Source organism: Colias croceus, chromosome 6 (assembly GCF_905220415.1).
Source record: "Colias croceus chromosome 6, ilColCroc2.1".
NCBI classification, from domain to species: Eukaryota; Metazoa; Arthropoda; class Insecta; order Lepidoptera; family Pieridae; genus Colias; species Colias croceus.
The window spans coordinates 10,953,046-10,975,827 of record NC_059542.1 but is presented as its reverse complement, the minus strand read 5'-3'; the positions used below and the strand labels follow the sequence as shown (position 1 = coordinate 10,975,827).

The 22,782-nt window shown below is 33.3% G+C and overlaps 1 protein-coding gene across 1 annotated transcript; it reads right to left on the bottom strand.

Annotated features, from left to right (window-relative positions):
* Nucleotides 1-546: 546 nt before the first annotated feature.
* On the bottom strand, nucleotides 547-2,447 carry LOC123692489. The gene is made up of 4 exons (XM_045637245.1): nucleotides 2,370-2,447; nucleotides 2,027-2,228; nucleotides 1,468-1,683; nucleotides 547-1,362 (listed from the first exon to the last, which is right to left on the bottom strand). Exons 2-4 carry the CDS (start codon nucleotides 2,162-2,164, stop codon nucleotides 640-642), a joined length of 1,077 nt encoding a protein of 358 aa, XP_045493201.1. The 5' UTR covers nucleotides 2,165-2,228; nucleotides 2,370-2,447; the 3' UTR covers nucleotides 547-639.
* Nucleotides 2,448-22,782: the final 20,335 nt, after the last annotated feature.

The window sequence follows — 22,782 nt, the reverse complement described above, 5'->3', positions numbered from 1 at the left end:
ATTTTTCCAGGATAAAAAGTATCCTATTTTACGCCCAGGATAATAAGGTATAATTATACCAAGTTTCATCGAAATCGAACCGGTAGTTTTCACGTGATGTCTTCACATACAGACAGACAGACAGACAGACAGACAGACAGACAGACAGACAGACAAAAATTTTTTTAATCACATATTTGGGTTTGGTATCGATCCAGTAACACCCCCTGCTAGTTATTTTTTCAATATTTTCAATGTACAGAATTGACCCTTCTACAGATTTATTATATGTATAGATAAAAACTACTGGATCTATCCGAATAAAATTTTGGGACCAATTCGACACCATCCCGCATCGAACAAAAAAAGAATCACGTAAATCGGTTCAGACACCTCGGAGAAATCGGTGTACATACATAAAAAAAAAACATACCAGCCGAATTGATAACCTCCTCCTTTTTTTGAAGTCGGTTAAAAATATATACTAATATTATAAAGCTGACGAGTTTGTTTGTTTGTTTGAACGCGCTAATCTCGGGAACTATTGATCCGATTTGAAAAATTCTTTCGGTGTTAGATAGCCCATTTATCGAGGAAGGTTATAGGCTATATATCATCACGCTACGAATGGAGCCACGGGGGTGAAACCGCGCGGAGCAGCTAGTCATTAATAAAGCAATTTCTAGCTTTATTCATCAAATGTTCCAATGTAGCTCTAGGTTTATTGAAAAGAGTGGCTAATCTGTTGTTGCTGTCACCTGTTCTTAATTTAACTAAATAAATGCATAATGCTAAGGTAGCGTCTGGTACTTGTTCTGCTAGATTGGGTATACAATTTAGTAATTCATAAAACTGTTCAAGATTCATACCAAGCCAATAATGGAATAAGTGAGGAGGCATCAATGCAATATTTGAAAAATCAAATCTATGGTTGGCAGCTCGCTGCATCATAGTCATAATATTATCAAATTGTCTACCAGTAAAATCTCTCAATTGAGAAGTTAACTGGTCCCAAGAACCATGATTTAAATGGTGACGACAAATGCGTGCACCAGATGGTATGTAAAACTTATGATTAAACAATACTAGGTCTTTGATAGTAGATGGTATAAGTAGGCGTTCAGGTTCAAAACAACCAACAAATATACAGTGACCTGGAGTGTTAGCAGCACGTCTATACATTGATGAAATTATTTTTGTCGTCACTGGTTGAACAATTTGTGGGGTTGTTGGTGGCAGAGGAGGTGGCACAGGAACAACAGAATCACCACTTAATTCAGTGTCAGCCAGAGTGGGGCGATTTGAGTCACGCTGTTGCTGCCTTTGTACTTCTCTTGTTGCTGACCTCCAACATGCAGCACACACACGTTCCATTCTTGAGACCTTAAAGAGTTTAAGAAAGTTAGTAAGAAGTTTAAGTTTATAAGATATACTTTTTATTAGACAAAAACTTACTAAGGCACTTTATATAAAATCAAAAATATTTACCAGATGTTGTGGAACAAAACGTATTAAAACATTTCTCTCTTCACGATCATGTCGAACAGGATATGTCCTTGATCGTAGAATGGAATTTCCACAAGGAAGACAGACTCTTCTATGTCCAAAAGCAGACAAAGGTAAAATGCTTCCTTCACTTGTAGTGTTTGCTCGATTTTGAAGTAATTCAAAACATTCATTACAAATGATGTTTTCTGAAGAAACCTGCAAAAAATATTATTGGAATAAAGTACATTCTGTTTAATTATTTAATACAGTAAACATTATTTTAACGCAACAAAGGATTGGAACTTCTGTTGGATTTCTTTCTAGTAATAATAAAATTATAATTATTTATACATCACCTGCATTTAAAATTCGTATAATATATCAAGTAAACTCTATCTAAAACAAAGACTTTAAGCTCTAGGGAATAAAGTGGCACTTTAATCCCTAGGGCAATAATGACATTTTATTCTGGACTTTAGAAGAAATTAAATGAAAAACCTATTTGAAACAATAAGTAAATATTATGTACAATTCAAGCAACTAAACAATGTCTGCTCACCTGAGTAGGGGCTATCCATGATCGTAATAAACTGAGCATTAAATTCGACGCTTCTTCCAAGTGATGCCTCTTCATGTTTCTCGGTATCAAGAAAGAACAATTTATGCATCGGTTTCGCTCACTCGAGGTGTTAGCCATTTTCAGGAATAAATAATTTATATAATATAAGAATTAACACAGGCTAAGTAAAGAGTAACACAGGCTGGGAAAAAATATAAACACCTCTTAAATAAAACGTCCTGTCGTCAGCGTTATTGCGCTAGCGCAATTACACTATTGGTACTTTATTGTAAAAACGTCCTGTCGTTGACAAATCAGCAAAGATAAAATGTCTTTTGCTTACCTACTTTCACACAATTCGACACTAAAACACAATTAAAGTGGAGAGCACAGAGTACATTGAATATAGGTAGGTGGAGAGTAAACTCAATCAATTATTATCAACACAAGAAAAGCGGCGTGATGTGACGTTTGATATGACAGATTCATCTTTTTTTTTAATCCGTAAGACAAATGTTGCCAAATCACGGTTAATAATCGATTATGAATCGATAAATCGATAGTCATTTTATTGTTGTCATCAGTTTAGTCTATGCTGAAAAGGTTTTTTATTTTTAATGTAGATGCCATTGTACCTATAATTACATCATAATAGACTAAGGGCTGATTTCACCAATGAATTTGCGCGATCAATCCAATCTAAACCATTTTACGCGATGTAACCCAGTTTAAAGTCACCATTTGAATTTCACCAACGAAAACTGAACGCGTTTTATACTCTGAACGGCCGATTTTGGCCGGTTAGTGGCTTTAAACGCGTCATAACATTATTGTCGTTTGTCGCCATGGATACGCATTACGCATCAACACAAAAGAAGACTATAGAATACACAGATAGAATATACGCGGGTGAAACCGCGGGGCTTAGCTAGTGCATGATAAATGTTCTATGGGAACTTTTAGATATTATTCAATTTGGTTTGAAAATTGTTATAATTTTAAAATTTAAAACGCCTCATTTTTCTTTCACTTGCAATATAAAAGCAACACTTTATCACAGAAGAAAGCTTGTACTTTTTCCAGCGTATTACCGATGTATCGGAAAATTAAATTTTTGTGAGATAAGTAGTGCTTTTTGATAAGTGCTTTCGTAAGCGAAACAGCAAAAATCCCAGAAGAATGGTCATGCAAATGCTTTTAAACAAATGGTTATATTTTAGGCGTATACTTTTTACCCACCTCCTTTTTCTATTATGAAATCACATCATCAGTTGGTTGCCTGGAAGAAATCACTTATAGGTAAGTGATAAGGCCGCCATCTGTGCTGTGTCTTCTTTTAGCATAAGTTTTCTTTTTGTAATTTTCTTGTTGGTAGTACAATAAAGCATTTAAATAAATAAAGGTGAAAATCGATGTTATTAATTGCGTCTATACCTAATCATTTTATTATTTACAAGCAAAAGTAAAAACAAAATATTATATTGCCTCAATAGATTTTTACTCTCAAAACATTAATAGCCAAAAAGCGAAAAAATACAAACGTGTAATAAAGTATACGCGTAAAATATTACCAACTGAAATTGAAACGATACGCCATTCCTCTTGCCCTGTTTTATTTTTTATTAAAAAAGTATGAAATACTGATTTAGATATCGAAGTTTTTGGAATTTCATTAATGTATTGTAATGTTTTGTTCATGCATGGTGATGATTTTTATCGGCAAAAGTTCGTAAGTTCGTTTACCAATTTGATCTAGCGTGTAATGTTTTCTAAAAACAGTGCAGCAACACATTCTATGTCAATTGCACTGCAAAACAAAAATAATTAGGTAATTAAAAAAAAAACTTCCCAAAACTTTTAAAGAAACTAAAGTCCATAAACTACGGTAAGAATTATCTCAAGATTGAGCTTAAGTTACTGAGGTAACCAAAAACGTAGACAGAATTAAAATCTGCAAAAAGTTTGTAAAACATAAACCTTTTTCGTGGACCCTCTGGAGTTGCTTTATAATCTTTGAACTTAATATCGGTTGGGAAGATCAGTGAAATTTGTATTTTATTATTATTATGTTTATGTATTTTTTGTATTTTCATACGTACATAATTACATTGACTGACCGGTTGGCTTGGTTGGTAGTGGCCCTGCCTTCCAAGCCAGAGGTCGTGGGTTCGATTCCCACCCGGGGCAAATATTTGTGCGATGAACATAGATGTTTGCTCTGTGTCTGGGTGTTAATTATCTATATAAGTATTTATTTAAAATTATTATGTATGTTTATCAGCCATCTGGTTTCCATAACACAAGCGAAAGCTTAGTAGGTATGGGATCAGATCGTGCCGTGTGTGAAAATTGTCCCGAAACATTTATTTATTTGATATTTATATATAATTACATATAGGTATATATATATGTTACTATTTCAATTGAAACTATACATCTAAAATATTTGTTAATGTTTGTTGTTCGACCAATTATTGAGAAAGAACATGTATAGTTTGAATTATGAAGGTAATAATACAGTTCAAATCATAAGTTTTACTATTTGTTCGTTAACATAACAGTCAAATATATTGAAATAATGCTACAAAGGGAATGTTAAATTAATCGTACAAACATAATATTAACTTGTTGAGTGACATTTGATATAATTTTACTCCATTACAATTCGCTATTTCAGTTATTAGATGAATAATAATTTCTGTATTACTGAATTCGATTCGATTTATTTTACAAAATATACGCGGGGCACAGTCATAATAATATTGTGATAAAATTGCTGCATTGCGACGTGAAAGACAGACAAACAAATAAACAAATAAAGAGACATTAACAAACGAACATACTTTCGCAATAATAATATTCACTTATTTTTAAATTCATCGTTTTCGTATACGAAATAAAGATTAGTTATTTAATTTCCAAACATACGGTATAAGGACTGATAAACTTGCATTTTGTAGCCTAGGCATTAAAGTCAACGAAGAATTTATTAGTCTACATTAAAACCCCGACCGAGTTCAATGATCAAGCCTTTATTCACATATTGTAAATAAATAATATATTAATTCGAATTTCACATTATTGAAGAGACAAGGAAAATATTTCAGGAATTCGCGAGACTTTCCGATGAAAGGGGTTTTGTAAAACAGGTGAAACCTTATAGGTAACATGGAAATCTTATTCAAAATAAAATAATATTATTAATTATTTTTTATAAATTAGTTAAAAACTTATTTGTTTAACGGTACATTTATCAAACGAGCGAATGGTCATTCTAACCGCATTATATCAAATTATTTATTGTAAACAGGCGTAAAGCATTATTTCGTTGTTCTTAGTGCGTTAACACTGAATACGAGTTTCCGTTTGCACTAAAAGATCATGAATTAATGCTCTTGCTCCATCTCTAGCTCTATTTTCGTTTGATGTAAATGTACCGTTACATAATATTTATTTATGAAGTGACGATTTTCCGTTAGTTGAATATGTCAACTCAATTTGTGACTAATTAATAATATTATTACATTAGTAGTATTTTGGTGGTGGGAATGTCTAAAGTTTTATTGTTCACTATAAAATATAATAACATAAAAGTCTGTCTACGGAGTAGAATAAATAGGCTTCTTTTTCGTCCGATTTCCCATGGGTAGATACCTACAGGATTTACGCGGGAAAATCAAGACGTGGGTTCAGTTAGTCAAAATATGAGAGAATATTAAAGTCACACAGTCCAAAATCCCACCTTTCAGTGTATATTATGATTTGATAACGCGTCATTTAATTAAATTGGTGAACTGTGTAATGTAAGTACCTACCTATTTATTATCTTGGTACAGTGGTTGCCACGTGAGTGTAGAACCGAGGGTTCGATTCCTGGTTGAGACGAAAAAAAATGTCACGGTCTGGCAGGACAAAAAAGGCTGATCACCTACATGTCTCTAAAGAAAATCGATCAGTGAAACAGATGTATACATAATGCATCTGCCCCATAACCCGCTAGGGTTACACACGGGACGTTTTTTACCTATTTGATGTTTAAAGCAAAGTGAACTAGCTTTGGCCCGCGGCTTCGCGTAAAAGAACGCGCGTAGATAAGGAATGTAAGAAGTCTTTAAAAAAGAACATAATAAATTCTTCTCCTACGTTAGGAATTAAGCTACTAAACTCTTATAGCACTTATCCTAAAACTAAAATTCAGACAATTCTACATTCTCCTTTGCAAACAACTATTGAGTTCATGTATTATTCATAATATTTCGAAGTATTACACAAAGCAGACGTGTAGTTGGATTTCTAAACATCTCCTGAATACGGATATCAAGTTCTTTAAGCGGATTGAATACAAGATGTTGCGTGAGATGTCAATAGATTAATGAATATTTTTGAAACTATTACTGCTTCCAGTATTCCAAACAGTCTTGATTTAGCAATATACAGCACCTTACTCAGATACCCTATTTTTTGATGATGCGCTACTTCACGCCAGCGCCAAAAAAAAAATTGCCGTTTCATTTATCTATACTAATGTTATAAAGCTGAAAAGTTTGTTTGTTTGAACGCGCTAATCTCAGGAACTACTGGTCTGATTTGAAAAATTCTTTCGGTGTTAGATAGCCCATTCATCGAAGAAGGGTATAGGCTATATATAATCACGCTAAGACCAACAGGAGCGGAGCCACGCGGGTAAAACCGTGGAGCGCAGTTATTAATAAAAAAACTGCAATCAAATACATATCTAGCTAGTGCTTTCGTAACTACGCCACAGACATGCAAAATTTACAAACTTCATACCTCTATTTGTTTTAGGGATCAAAGTTTTAATTTTTCTCAGACAATTGCTGATGATATTGACGAATATTTCAAAAGCACGGATAAATCAAAATTGCCATGTTGTTAGTCTTTCATTGACTTAGCTCCTTGCAACAGACCGCCAACACAGACTCAAAGCTGACTAGATATAACTAAAATGTAATAAGAACATTAAGTATATTTGAAGAGATTAAACAATTTATCGATTAGTTTATTTTCCTTATTTAAAATACTTAGGTATTTGTTGTGTTCTATATTACTAATAAATCTCTCATTGTTGCAATTGTAAATAGAATACAATGTTTTACAATGTGAATAAACTTATAAAAACTTTCAGTGAACGTAAATATTATTAGGTATCACCTAATTTTCATTTCTTTTCACAATGTAAATCTGATTCAAAGTGAATCCATAGAAGCTGCCTCTTCTTCTTATTTCTCCAATAAAATTGATAAAAATTGTTTTTCACATCTAGTATTTCTAGATCTACAGCTAAGATACTACGGTGTGGATCACGAGCAATCTATTTAAGCCAGATATTTGCATTCAAAAGGTTCTATTGATAGTAGGGTCTAGTGAAGCCCCAGAGTGTTTTACAGCTTCGTATGCGACAGTGATTAATTGGAAATCTACTCTTTTATGATAGTTATACATAGTATTAGTGGTTTTTATTAAGCTGGGCGGTTTTTAATGCGATATAATGGAATTCTTTGTGAAGTGTTAAGGTTAGATATTAATTAATTTATAAATACTAACTAGCTTACCGCCCGCGGCTTCGCCCGCTTTGTCTAAAACCTAATAAATTATATACTAAAACCTTCCTCTTGAATCACTCTATCTATTAAAAAAAACCGCATCAATATCCGTTGCGAAGTTTTAAAGATTTAAGCATACAAAGGGACATAGGGACAGAGAAAGCGACTTTGTTTTATACAATGTATAGTGATGAAAGATTCTGCACTTTTTAAACATATGTATACAATGTACGATATTTGCGATATAAAAATACTGAGAGGTGTCCAGGGACACTCGGATGGAACGAATTTCCTTCTCTCTGGCCGCACAGCTATACAAAAAAGTGTGTGTTTGTTACAACATTTCGCCTTAAGAGCGTTACTAAACCAAAAAATATATAATAAGTGTCAAAAAACACATGAAATAGCGAACTGTTTATTTCAACTTATTTATAAAATCCGATTAGACCTGAATCTAGAACATTCAGTAAACATCTCAGACATTCAAGATGATTCGGCTAATTCAAAACAAGTCTTGAACAAATAAGGAATTCGCGAATTTAATCAAAGTTTTGGATCAAAACTTTTCAATACTGGACCCAGTAATTTAATTACTAATGGATAAAATGCTATTTTAACGGTACCGAGGATTCTCGTAGATTGCGAGCTTGATAAGTTATCGCTTTTAAACATGATTTAGTATAGTGATAGGGGCTTTTAATTAAAGTCTGTTAATTAATATTCTATCTGTATGTTTATTTGTAAAAAAATACGTGTGGCACTCGAGGACTGCCGCGGTAAAGCTATGCATAGCGTCGCATCGCTGTGCCGGTTAGTGGGGGTATTAGGTTTTTTCGTTACGGAATTTTACATTCGGTCGCCGCGATCAGTCTGAGATAATCGCTATGCAACAGCTTAAAATATAGTCGCTGTAATGTCGTTAAAGCTAGAAAGTCGACAATTTTGTTTTGTCGTGAATAGCAATTTTGTCGTAAAAAGTTTTGAGAAAACGATTGAAGCAAGAATGCAGTTAGTTATGTATCTGTTCGTGGGAAAGACAATTCCATATCATCATCAGCCCATATACGTTCCCACTGCTGGGACACGGGCCTCCTATGAGGGTACAGGCCATAATCCACCACGCTGGCCAAGTGCGGGTTGGCGGATGATTTCCATATATCTCGATGAAAATTAATATATTTATATTTTTAATATGCAAAATAACAATCACTCTTTAATAATTTATCACTTTTTCGATTTCAATATTCAACAACTATGAAAATGGAATAAAAATAACAGCAAAATTAAAATAAGCAAATTCATTTCACCGATGTAGAAAATGTTAAAATGTTGAAGCGCTTTTTTGAGCATCAATTTAATATTTTAGATTTCATAATAGTTTTTTTTAAGTACTTTATTATTAATTAGTCATTTCTTTGAAAGTTCCAAACTTTTTGGGTCAATGGAAACAACATACACTCAACATAGGAGTTCACACACACACACACACATAAAACGCTTATTATAATTAGCTCTTTATGTGTAGTGTACAGCTAGCGGTACGCCCCGGCTTCGCCCGTGGTACATATTTCGCAATAAAAGGTAGCCTATGTTCTATCTCAGGGTCTAAAGATTGTCTGTGACAAATTTCATCAAAATCGGTTGAGAGGTTTATGCGTGAAAACCATACATACATACATACTTACATAATTACAAACCTTTCCTCTTTATGATATTAGTATTGATAAAATCATAACTCAAAAATGCAAACATTGGATAAATTGTTTCAAATATTGCGTGAAATATTATAATTTTGAACAATTTTATGAGTCTGATTAATCCTCTTGTTCACTCATTGTTTATTTATTGCCCTGGTTGGTTTTATTATTCATGAATTTATTACGATGCAATTTAGCAAACATATAGAGGGTAACTTGGATTTACACATAGTATAGGTTTTATACCGGAAATCTCACGGGAACGGGAACTATGCGGGTTTTCCTTTGAAAACGCGGGCGAAGACGTGGGCGAAAAGCTAGTATATTATAAACACAAACACAATATGTACTTACTTATGTACCTACTCATATTCTCTCTCTGCAATTCTACATACACCAAACCAAGTGTCATCAAACGAATCTATACAAAGCTGTAGAGTTTGTTTGTTTGTTTATTTGAACGCGCTAATCTCAGGAACTTCGGATCCGATTTGAAAAATTATTTAGGTGTTAGATAGCCCATTTATCGAGGAAGGCTATTGGAATTTGGATATATATCATCTCGCTAAGACCAACTGGAGCGGAGTAATGCGGGTGAAACCGCGGAGTACAGCTAGTCTAGTATAATTTTAGAATCCCCATTTACCTTGTTCAGCCATCAACAGGGTAATAAAGATAACCATCCGGTAACCTCATGGGACGAAGGACTCAATTGGCGATAAAATTGGACTGTACTAAAATAAACTATAAAGCATTCAGACTTGTTGTAATGAGAATAAAAATTGTGTTTAAAACGATGATTGTTATAAACAAAAAAATTAATTAGTTTTCACAAAAAAACCTTATATTTAACAACTTATCAAAATTCCATTTCTTTAGCGTGTAAACTATGCCTTATCAGTTTTTAAAATACCATACTGATTTAAACAACAATCAATCATTATTTTTTCCTAAAAAAAACTAAAATTTATATTCTACTCTCAAAAGTTCCATTTTCTTTTTAACGCATCCGCTAGCTCTTAATTTTAATTAAAATCAAGAACAATCTCACATAAACACTTACTAAATTGTGTACGTTTATTGAAACAATTCATTCGAACATTCTAACTACTAACATCTAGAATGTTCTGGATATTTCGACAAAACCTATATGTATCAGTTTGCTTCCACCAGCGTACGGAAAACCATTTTATTGTCATCGTCCTCCTATTATTATTTCCATTCCATTATTTTCATCCTCTTATTATTTATTTTATAGACGCAACTAGTATTGCTAAGTGAAATTTTATGGTTATGTTTGTTTTGAATTATTGCATTATTTTAACCTCCTGAGACCCAGGATTTTTTTCTCTTTCTTTTGTAATAAAAATTAGCTGTATCTGTTCTAATGCAATTATAGATATTCAAAAAAATGGTAAAAAAAATCTTTCGTGGAAAACTTGGATTTTCTTTATGTCATGTATAGATTACAGGGGGTCCCAGTTCCAAGTGTAATAAGTTTATGAAAATGAAGAAAAACTACATGTTTTTTTAGTTATTATATATTTTAAACTTGAATCTAAATAGTTATTATTCTATCCATTGTTCTGTGTCTATTTTTTGTACCTTGGTTCAAAGATAGGTATTTTAAGGGTGAGAAACGACCAGTTCATGTATTTTGCACCGGCGTGGTGGTGTATTTATATTGTCACGTCCACCCCTAGGTCTTATTTCTAATCCATCCTCTCGGTCAGCCTCCCCATAAGCTTGGTCCACGTCATGTGCGTCCCCGAGATGGTCTGCCAACAACTGAAGATGACATACATAGTGACGATTCTGTTCTGAAATGACTCATACTCATTGGACGAATGGAAGAAGAATCATGTTCTGGTATTTGGGCGGCTTCATCGGTATCATTTGGGATATTATCTTCATCTCAAACATTTATTTATTCAATTAGACTTCTTCTAAAAGCAATTTTGAATCGTCACAACAGTATTAACATTTACCACCGATTCGGAAAGCAGTATCTATGGAGAAGAACCGGCAAGAAACTCCATAGGTCCATCATATAGGTCAATATTTGACTCATCCAGGTGTTGGTAGATCTCAGTATCTTATAATCCTTGGAAATTATAATAAAATCTGTAACATAAACTAAAGAATGTCATATAGGTAATACATGGGGCTCTAGTAACCAATACCAATTTGGCAAGAATTGAGACCAAATGTCTTACCAGTATGACATAAAAGAAAACATTAATATTTTTCACAAGTTTTAGATTTATCTTACAAAATAACTATTGCAGTTGCAGAAATAATATCTATTATCATTAGATATACGAAGATATACTGCAATATACGAATGGTTCCACTAGAAATATAAGATTACTGACCACGTGTTTGCCGTCGCACAGCCACCGTCAACTTCGAAATGAGAATACTTCAAATCACTGTCACTTATAAAACCAAAAACCGTTTAGTATAGTGGATGACATACCACTACATCGATTTGGGGTATTATTCGCGCATATATGCAAAAGATGGCGTTGAAATATTTTTTTATTGTTTATGTAATATATATATGACCGCAGGCCCCAGGAGGTTAATGTATGTTAATATAATGTCTTAGATCAAGGATTCGACTACACTTAGTATAAAACAAAGTCGCTTTCTCTGTCCCTATGTCCCTTTGTATGCTTAAATCTTTAAGACTACGCAAAGGATTTTGAAGCGATTTTTTTTAATAGATAGATTAATATATAATATATATATATTATATTTAAATATTAATTATTCTTTAGACTTAGCGACAAAATCAATTACGAATTGTAATTCACTTAATTAACAAATACCTTTACATAACATGTTGACTTTCACAATGTTATAATACTGTTCCAAATATTAAATCAAATGAAATTATCTTCAATTATAATGTCGACAATAATATTAATTTGGCATAGTGTTGTTATTACAAAGCTGTAGAATTAAATTGAACTAAAATTAATATCTAGTACAACGTTGGTTAACTATTTCATATTTGCCAACGTCAACATAAATTTATATTGAATCAAGTCTAGTTGTATGTTTGTGGGAATAGGAATACTATTTGGTATTTATATAACGTAGCTTGTAACATAATCATTTCTCCATAGTATTATCATATTATTAGATGTGGTGGCTTACGAAATGAGCGTGAAACAATTTAAATAATTACCAAATAATTGAATTATTTTTTTACATTACAGGTGCACAACATCATATTGCAAGTAAAGAAAAACAGGAAGAAATCGAATGAATACAACACAATATAGTCCAAGAGCCCGTATCTTTTTTCTTACCCTTCATTATCCTGATCAATATTTTATTTATCAATTATCTTTTACAGATGGCAATCCAATTGCAGAGGTGTCTGCAAAATTTTAAATGACGGTAGCAGCGCTTATCATCACAAGACCCACCAGATCCTTCGCCGACTATAAAACATAAAAAAATGAAAAAAGTCGACGGAATCTGACATCTGCTAAACTACAATTATTAGGATTACGACAACAGCATGTATGTTTGTTTATTCGTAAACAGTAAATAAGAGAAGCAGATGTTTTATGTGGCATTTAATTTTAGTGTAAATTATAATTCGTGTGTTAAAAACGTATATTATATTCCGCCTTATGATAAGAAATCTCATTTACCCAACTGAAAAAAGTTACTCCTACTTTACGTGAACTTTAGTTTTAAAAGAACGCCCACACTTGTACATTAAATGCCGAAAGAAGTGATAATTTCGACGCAGTCTGTGACAAGGGTCGGCGGGACCTAATCACTATGGAACTAAATAACTTTCCCCAAAATTCCTGGCCGACTTGCGTTAATTCTCTTTTAATTAATGTAACATACTGTAACTGTACTCTCTAGTGGATTTTTTGGATATATTTATATACTACTAGCAGTCCGCCCCGGCTTCGCCCGTGGTACATATTTACGTTTTCTCTACATAAGAACCGTCCTCGTACTTCAAGGAATATAATAAAAAAAGAATTATCGAAATCGGTTCAGCCGTTCTCGAGATAAGCGCTTACCAACACATTTTGCATTCATTTTTAAATATATGTCGTGGTCATATCGTAGAATTGATCATTTCATGATATATCGTGAAATGGCCAACATAGTTTGATCAGATCGTTAAATCGTCAACGTTTCACGATTTGGTCATCCACATTTTGCCAGATCGTATAAAATATAAAGAATCCATAAAATATTAAAAAATTTCAGAATAACTATATTCTAAAAACTTATTTAATGTCATTTAAGTTAGTGCCGCGGCAGCGGCCGGCGAATGCCAGAAGCGAATCGTTTTTGCAATAGAAAACAGTTAGGTTAGGTTAGGTTACTCTTTGATAAACAACGAAAACGAAAAGCCAGAAGCGGATCGCTTTTTAAAAAACAAACAATTATAATAATATAGTAGTAGTTTCTTAAATTATTTTATTTAAGTCGCATTTTTTCTTAAATACATATAAGATATCCACATTTTCCATAGTACTCGTACCTCTTCGTCGTAAATTCTTTGCTATGACTTTCTTCATAATATTGTTATTAAACGAATTATGAAGTTTTTAACTGCGAATAATTTAATTTTCGCCAGCGGCCGCCATCTTATCACATACCTAAACACAGAGCTTGCAGCGCCTCTACAAACGATTAATGTAACTATTTTACGATATGATCAAATAATTTTGATAATTTCATGAAAAAACCATGCGTTAATTGGCCATATCCTGAAACGATTTCTTATCATTGATCTGCCCAAACCACATCATGATGTGGCCAAACTAAATTGGCCATTTCACGATATGCGACCATTTCGTGAAATGGCCACTCATATCATGAAATGGTCAAATCTACGATATGACCACGACATATATATATAATATATATGTGGGGATGGTGTAAATGAAAAGCCAAATTCGCCCAATCGATTTATTTCCCAGACACCGGTTACATATCAAAAATACATTTTAACAATCCTCCATTACATCGTACCCAAAAAACACAAAGTCAAGTCATAGACAACCAAAAATCTACAGTCTACAGATAACATGTCCACAGATTAAATAATAGAAAAACACAGACTAAAAATAAAACTAGTAATCATGAAATACATCTTAATATTTTATCCTATTCCCACATATATAAATCTCGTGTCACAATGTTTGTCCTCAATGGACTCCTAAACCACTTAACCGGTTATAATAAAATTCGCACACCATGTGCAGTTCGATCCAACTTGAGAGATAGAATAGGTTTTATCCCGGAAATCCCACGGGAAAGGGAACTATGCGGGGCTTTCTCTGAAAACGCGGGCGAAGCCGCGGGCGGAAAGCTAGTTATACTATATGTATATTCTATCTATATCTAATTATCTATTATAGGTAATAATATTATAAAGCTGAAGAGTTTGTTTGTTTGAACGCGCTGATCTCAGGAACTACTGGTCCAATTTGCAAATTTCTTTCTATAAGGCTATAGGCTATATTAGGTATATCATTACGCTAAGACCAACAGGACCAACAGGAGGTTATTATATTTTATGAAGTGTATGAATTTGTTTGAACGCGCTTATCTCATGAAGTACTGGACCGACTCCAAAATTTCTTACACTGTTGGATATGTACGTGAATCCTGAGTGCTAGTATTTTAGAAAAAAAAAAAGACAACTAAAGGTTTATATTCCTTAAATATCTTATTTTTTTATAAATTACTAAATTCATGAGGGAATTCCTTGTTCAACCTTCTGGGACTGTGTTTAATGGCTTTTTAAAAGAGTTTATTATATAAAAAATGTATATTATTTTTAAATAAAATTAACACAAGATTTATTTTTAACTGAATTAACGTAAAATTATAGAGGTCATCTCTATAATTTTACGTTATTTAAAGGGCAAAAAAACTTATTTAAAAACACAAAACATAAACTATCTTAGTGCTATAAAATAAAATTGAACTGTTTTACAAATTTAAAAGAGAATACTAATTATCTTATTTTACTCTGAAAATTTCAGCAAGATATTATTCCAGCGGTCGTTGACCCCAGATAGCAAATATTAGTACAGATGATTTGATGTCCCCGCATATTTAAAGACTCAAATTGTTTGAATTTTCTTTGATTAACTTGCTTTAAGATTTCGTTCCCTGTGGAAATCTGGTTCATGTAAAAGCAATTACTCGTTTGTACTATCAATATGTTATTTTAAATGATGTTTATGTAAATGTAAAGATTAATAATCTCTAACATACGTGTATCTTGATTTTATGTTTGGCTAATTCTAAACGAATCACAGCTCTATACATAGTTTGTGTCTTTGATAAATTATAGGTAATATTGTCATTCATAAAATCCATACTAATATTATAAATGCGAAAGTAACTCTGTATGTCTGTCTGTTACTCAATCACGCCTTAACTACTGAACCAATTTGCATGAAATTTGATATAAAGATATTTTGATACCCGAGAAAGGACATAGGATAGGTTTTATCCCGGAAATCCTACGGGAACGGGTTTTACTTTGAAAACGAGGGCGAAGCCGCGGGCTGAAAACTAGTGATATATATACCTAATTATGATATAATATATGATTGTAATAGTAAGTAAGTAACCAAAACGCCAAACTTTTTAATCAACATATTTTCTAAGACATAAACATGTAAATAAATATTATATTAGGTATACTAATTATATAAAACCGATAAAAATGGCAATAATATCCATCGATACAGACCAGAACCGAGAACAGAGCGATCCTTCGGGTAGCAATGTCCAAAATCTTTACAAAAATAAACCTTACAATTCAATACGTAGTTTCGGCATCAAATGTTATAATAGTAGTAAGTAAGTAGCTGAGGTTAGTAGTAAGTCACGGTCACTGTCAAATATAATAAGGCTTTTAGTCAACGGACAACAGTTTATACAACAAATTTCCAATTTATTAGTTACTCTTTACAATTCAGTCTGCAAGGAATGCTGAATAGGGTTAAAATTAGTTTGCATTCGAGTGGCCACTTCCCGCGCTGCTATCGGCAGTCCGCTTGATAAAATATTATAACAAGGGTATAGTGGCGCTAGAAGAGCATTTTACAAATAGTAAGACAAGTGATAAGAATTAAAAAAACCCTGTCAATAGTACTGTATCCCTCAAAATGACAGTACAAGTAGGTATTTTCGTTATCTTATGTGAAACCTGTAGATTATGGAAAGATTGACTTAATAAAAAACAAATTATATGCATTTTGTAAAAAATGTTAAACAAAAAGTAAAGAGGAGTAACTTCTGAGTTCCGAATATGAAAAAAAAAAGACGGGTTGAACTCGGGAGTGCCGGCAGAAGTGAAAACGCGCGTAGTAGAGAGGGGATAGCTGTCTACTCTCCATCCGTCTTACGCTTTTTCGATCAGGTCACATGTCCTGACGCGAGTTTAAGATTTTATACCCATTACAGAAAAAGTGCTCAACGCCGCTAAAGAAGTTTTCACTTCAAAAAGACGGGTTGCACTCTGGGAGGGCCGGCAGAAGTGAAAACTTGATTATTAACGTTGCGTTCTCTCCATTCGTCTTACGCTTTTTCGATCAGGTCACGTGTCCTGACGCGAGTTTAAAATTTTATACCCATTACAGAAAAAGTGCTCAACGCCGCTAAAGAAGTTTTCACTTCAAAAAAATTGCTTTCAAATTTGCGGTTTGCGAAAATCACATAGATGCAGTGCACAGTAGCAAAAAAACAACAGGAGCAATTTTTATAAGTTAATGTTTGCTTGTTCGCAAAAATTATAATATGATCTAAGTAAACTTACCAGCAGGCGAGATCTTGGTCAATCATAAAAAAATTGGTTGTCTAAAGTCGGTTTACTGACGATAGTTGAACGTGACAACATCCGATTGTGCTTCTTTGTCGCTCGTTCCGCGCTCTCGCTCGCACTTCAAGCCTTACATGGAACGCCTTCAGATGAGTCAGAGCGAGGTAACGCCGCATGAGTTATGTTTTTTTCGTGCGTGCAGCCGGCTTTATCGAATTATAAGACGTTGTCACGTCAAAAAGCTTTTCAAAATATTTTAATGTTACTCGCTATCTTTCCTTACCTATTTATTAAATTAAATGTCTAATCTAGTATTTCTTATTCCAGAACATTTCTATTTAAAGCTAATTCGATAAAACGTTGGAAATCGCTGCGGATTAAAGGATCCCCTATATTTGAGGAACTTATATCGTGATTTTCCTTTTACAAACTTTCATTACATTCGTTGGTTTAAGAATTAGAGAGGATAAAATATTATATGAATTGATTTTCGATACAATATAAACTATACCAATAATAAAATTGGAGTGTCCGTTTGTAAGATTAAAATAACCATTTTACTAAATACATATGGATGTTATAAACCATACTTATAGTTATTATTACAATTTTTGTCATTATGTCTATCTGTATTTTCCAGTTTAGCTCTAGAACGACTGGACCGATTTCGACAGGTCACAGATAGATAGCTGATATAATATAAAATTAAGGAACATTAGCATTTAAAGGAAACACTCATTCACGTGGGTGAAACCGCGGGACGCAGCTAGTAATAAATGTAAACTCATATTATAAACCGTGTACTTTTCTCGTTTGTAATAGTTCGAAAGATAAGCTCTGTGAAAATCCGAAAGGTTTCTGAGTCTAGACATTTAAATAAACTGAAAGAAGGCAAAGATATCGAAAGGATTTTGACTCATGTATTTCTATTCAGAGTAACGTGACCTGGTAATGTAGTTTTGTTGAAGCTTCTAGTATTCGTATATCTTAAGAATTTGCATTTTCTTTAATAATTTATTTTCACGGTTCAGTTCATAGTTAAACAAGAAGTTAGTTTTTGCGTTATTTCGCTGCAAACAGACATACCCTAGCTTTGCTCGTGGCAGCTAGCTTAAATAAACAACGGTTGTAAAACTTTGGAAATCAGTCCAGTAGTTCCTAAGATTAGCGCGTTCAAACAAACAAACTCTTCAGCTGTATAAGTAAAGATTTATTTTAAGAACATAATACTTGTGGTGTTTTATATTAGAATTCATATTGCCTTGTTCGAAGAGATAAACAGGAAATATATGAAAACCTTTGAACCTTTCAAGGCCTTTTCGAATCTGCAATATTGACAATTTATATACAACCAGCGGAGTGAAATAAATATATGGATATATTCATAAGCAAATATGATTGAAAGAGAACCAATCAGCCATACTAATGTTATAAAGAGCTTTTGTTGTTCGTGTAGGCAATTTGTAGAACTGTTTAGCATATTTTAATAAATTTATAATAGAATTTAAGTCATCATATGTTTTAAGAGGAATTAAAAGATATTTTATTTATTTTGATACCGAAAAGTGATATGCAAAAAACTTATTAAATAAAGTACAAATATTGGTGATAATCTGTACTTCGAGGTGGAAAGTTTTTCTTTATTAAAATTTACTAGCTTTCCACCCGCGGCTTCGCCCGCGCAGTCAAAGAAAAACCCGCATAGTTCCCGTTCCCGTGGGATTTCCGGGATAAAACCTATCCTATGTCCCGGGGTAAAAAGTAGCCTATGTCCTTTCTCGGGTATCAAAATATCTCTATACCAAATTTCACGCAAATTGGTTCAGTAGTTAGGACGTGATTTAGTAACAGACAGACAGACAGAGTTACTTTCGCATTTATAATATTAGTATGGATTAGCTTTAAAATTCATGATATTATGATTGAATTGATAATTAATAATTTTATCTAGAAAATATGAAATAAAAGGGTTATATTGTAGGTTACTTTAATAGGTACCCATAAACATGTATCTTATACACCCAGATTTTTGCGATTTTCAGCATTTTAGCACAATGTAAAGGATAAATTTAAATAAATTTATAACCATAAAATAAAAATGGTATATTATAAAGTTATCAATCAAAGCTCAGACAAGTATGGATCGGGCTTGTGGCGGTGTCATCAATCATGAGCATCCACTAATCAGGCCTGAAGTATGTCCTTGAATCTAGGCTGAGGTATATTTATAGCATGGAATAAGAATACCTACCTAACTATCTAGTGCCTACCCAGATGTATTCAAATAGATTACATTTGCTGCATTTTTTAAATTCTGTAAAAGTATTTTGTATGATTTTTTATGGTAGGTATCATAGTGTGAAATAAAGGCATATTATTTTACAGTACCTATCTTTCTTTAAAGATAATTTTCATTTATATTAAACGAACAGCTATGCTAAATTTTTTTTGGTTGTACGTCTGCGAAGTATCCTTATTTTTTCCAATAGCATTGGCAAAGTTTACTAACATTTAGTCCTGTAAATTTATTTTAATAATTCATCTTTTTCCCCCTGTTATATTATATAATGTGATATGTATTTTTATACCTATAAAAAGAAACCACAACCGCCTTTCCTTTCCTTAAAAAGACAGTCTTTCTATGACCCGTAGGACTTTTTGTTCCAATGAAAAGAAGTCAACATTTTCAGTCTAACCCGATTCAAAATCGACCGCCTCTTTTGTACAGTGGTTGTGTTGGTTTGGTACAGTACGCATGAGCGTAGAACCGAAGGGTGCTGGGTTCAATTCCCGGTGGAGACGAAAAAATAAATGTTTCGGTCTGGCAGGTCACAGAAGGTTGATGAACTTGTCCTTAAAGAAAATCGATCAGTGAAACAGATGTATGTATAATGCATCTGCCCCTTACCCCACTACGGGACATGGGACTTCACTCTCCAATTCAAAATCAACTCCACCTAAAGCCATATTTACTAAGATATCAGAAACCCGTTAATACCAGTTATCCATCAACAGCTAACGTGATTATGCCGATGCAGCTGTGCCATCAATCAAAGCCTTCTAATCAGCGAGGAACGTAACGGAGTAATTAAAGACGCTGCGAATAAATAATATTCAAGTCGAATATAATTATATATATATATGACTTTAAAATGTATATATCTGTACTAATATGACAAAACTGAAGAGTTTGTTTGTTTGAATGCGCTAATTTTTGGGAACTACTGGTCCGATTTGAAAAAATCTATCGGTGTTGGATAGCCCATTTATCGAGGAAGGCTATAGGCTATATAGCATCACGCTAAGACCAACAGGAGCGGAGCACTGCGGGTAAAACCGCGGAGCACAGCTAGTTAAAAAAAATAGCTTGTCAGGTTTCCGCCCGCGCCTACGTAGACGCTGACGTCAGCGTACTTACAAAAAGAAAGTTAAATAGTAATTAACAAAAATAAATCAAACATTTTCTCTTCACATTACTACGAAATTAAAATCAAATCTGAATCACAATTTTTGAGCAACTGAATCTGTTCATATTATTCTTGGTCACTTTTATTTTATTTGAAGTAGATCAGGGCCAAGCGCTTCCCTATTGTGCAATAAAAAAGTCACCTAATGCTTATTTTATATATTTAACTGTAGAGGTCAAAGCCATTTATATTCCATAAAAGCCTGCAATCCTTCGTCACATAAGGACATACACTAAAACACGATGAAAAAACCTTTACAGAAGTTTTTTCAACGTTAGAAAGAATTCGACAGCCACTATTAGTCACGTCACTGCTGACAAAGGAACTATTTGTAAAGGGGCAAAGTTTAACGTGGTTAACTGTTCACTATCTACCAGTGAAAAATGAATAAAAGAAATTGAAAGTCGTGGGATACGATTCGTTTAACTATTGGTGGAGTCAGTTCGGTTGGTACACATCCTAAAATTGTGTTGAACATAGTTTAGCAAAGTTTATATTACTTATGTCATTATTTAAATAATAAAAATTAAATGTTCCGTTTTTGTTCAGTTGCCTTTTGAAATATTGAAGAAAAGGGCTTCTTATATTATCGTTTCATTTTATATTATAATCGACTAGGGGCTGGTTGGTCACCTAATGGTAATAAAGATGATATTATAAACGTTACCACCGCATATGCATATTAGCAGAGGCATACGCACGGATTATTAAATAGTAACTACGCATAAGCCATAAGGTGAGTAATATTCAGGCCTTACACCTTAGCAGTCAGGTTGCCGAATTTAAGGGAACTAGCTGTGCCCCGCGGTTACACCCGCATTACCGCGACCCGCAGTCTTAGCGTGAGCCTATTAAGCCTTCTTCGATAAATGGGCTATCTAACACCGAAATAATTTTTCAAATCGGACCAGTAGTTCATGAGATTAGCGCTTTCAAACAAACAAACTCTTTAGCTTTATAATATTAGTATAAGTATATAGATTAGATAAAGAAACGTTTAATGAGGGAAATGGAATGGAAGAGAGAGGTAAAGCAAAGGACACGGCCATAGTTGGATTCAAGTTTGTATTTAAAAAGGGTTAATTAAGTATCGCCTATTGTCTGCTGATTTCAAAGTAAGTAAGTAATTCTTTTTGCTAAGTTTCGGACTAGATGGCAATTTGCCAAATGGCTGAAAATTTTACCCGACTTGAACAGAGGTGGGACCACAGACATATTATATTAAGTAGACAACGCAAGTACCGCGATCTGTATGAAAACCAAGCGTGTCATATTTTTTGTACTGACCTTGACGCGTTATGACGTCACGAGCGCTTTTTAGTGATGGAAATTTCATTTTAAGCTAAATCGATTAGGGACGCCACTCGCGCGGCGATTCTAGTATAGGAGTACGATGATAGACTTTTCAATGAGAGGTTGTGTGCACGAGCGCAAAAACGAATTGGAGGAAATTTGGGTGCTGATCTTCGCGTGATCTTCATAAATTCTCTATATTTTCAAGTAAGTTTACCTACGCTATTATAATTCGTACACTAATATTAAAACACCTTACGTATTCCGTGGTTTTCCTTGTTAGTAGGTAGTTCACAAACCAGATCTATGTCTAAGAGGTAGTCAAATAAATGAATCGTAATCGATTACAAAATCGATTCAAGACTAGAATTTATTAAATATTATATTATAATTAGATAATATTTCCCATATTATTTATTATAAGTAGGTACTTATCTTTTTTGTTGTAGAATATGGACGAGTCTAACTCAAACAAAAAGACCAGAGAACAATTTTTAGAAACTAAACGAAAAGTTCGATGTGTTCGATTACAAAATCGATTAGAATCGAGAACTGTTGCATCGAATGAACATCACTAAACACAAAATTGGACAGAAAAATGAGAACAGAAAAATGAGAAGACGCTATTCATTGCATATTATCATAAGACGCCATCTTTACCGTGCCAAGTAAAAGCCGCAATGTATTCCGAATCATTCCGTATGATTTCGTATCCATGTTTGTCACGATCGTTTTCCACAAATATTCTTTAATTGATTTTAAAATAAATAGTGCATATTCTGATTAGAAAATTACTTACCGGTGGAAGAAAACATCTCCGACAACTCGGCCACTCATAACTGTGGAGTTTCTACAGTTTATTACTGCGCAATTCGGCATTTTACTCTATTCCGTTTCACGTCTT

Excerpts from the sequence above, each read along its gene's own strand:
- LOC123692489 (XM_045637245.1), bottom strand. The coding sequence starts at position 2,164 with ATGGCTAACACCTCGAGTGAGCGAAACCGATGCATAAATTGTTCTTTC. Across the intron at positions 1,684-2,026 it reads CATGGATAGCCCCTACTCAG|GTTTCTTCAGAAAACATCAT; the intron begins GTGAGCAGACAT and ends TATTTTTTGCAG. Across the intron at positions 1,363-1,467 it reads GTTTTGTTCCACAACATCTG|GTCTCAAGAATGGAACGTGT; the intron begins GTAAATATTTTT and ends AAACTCTTTAAG.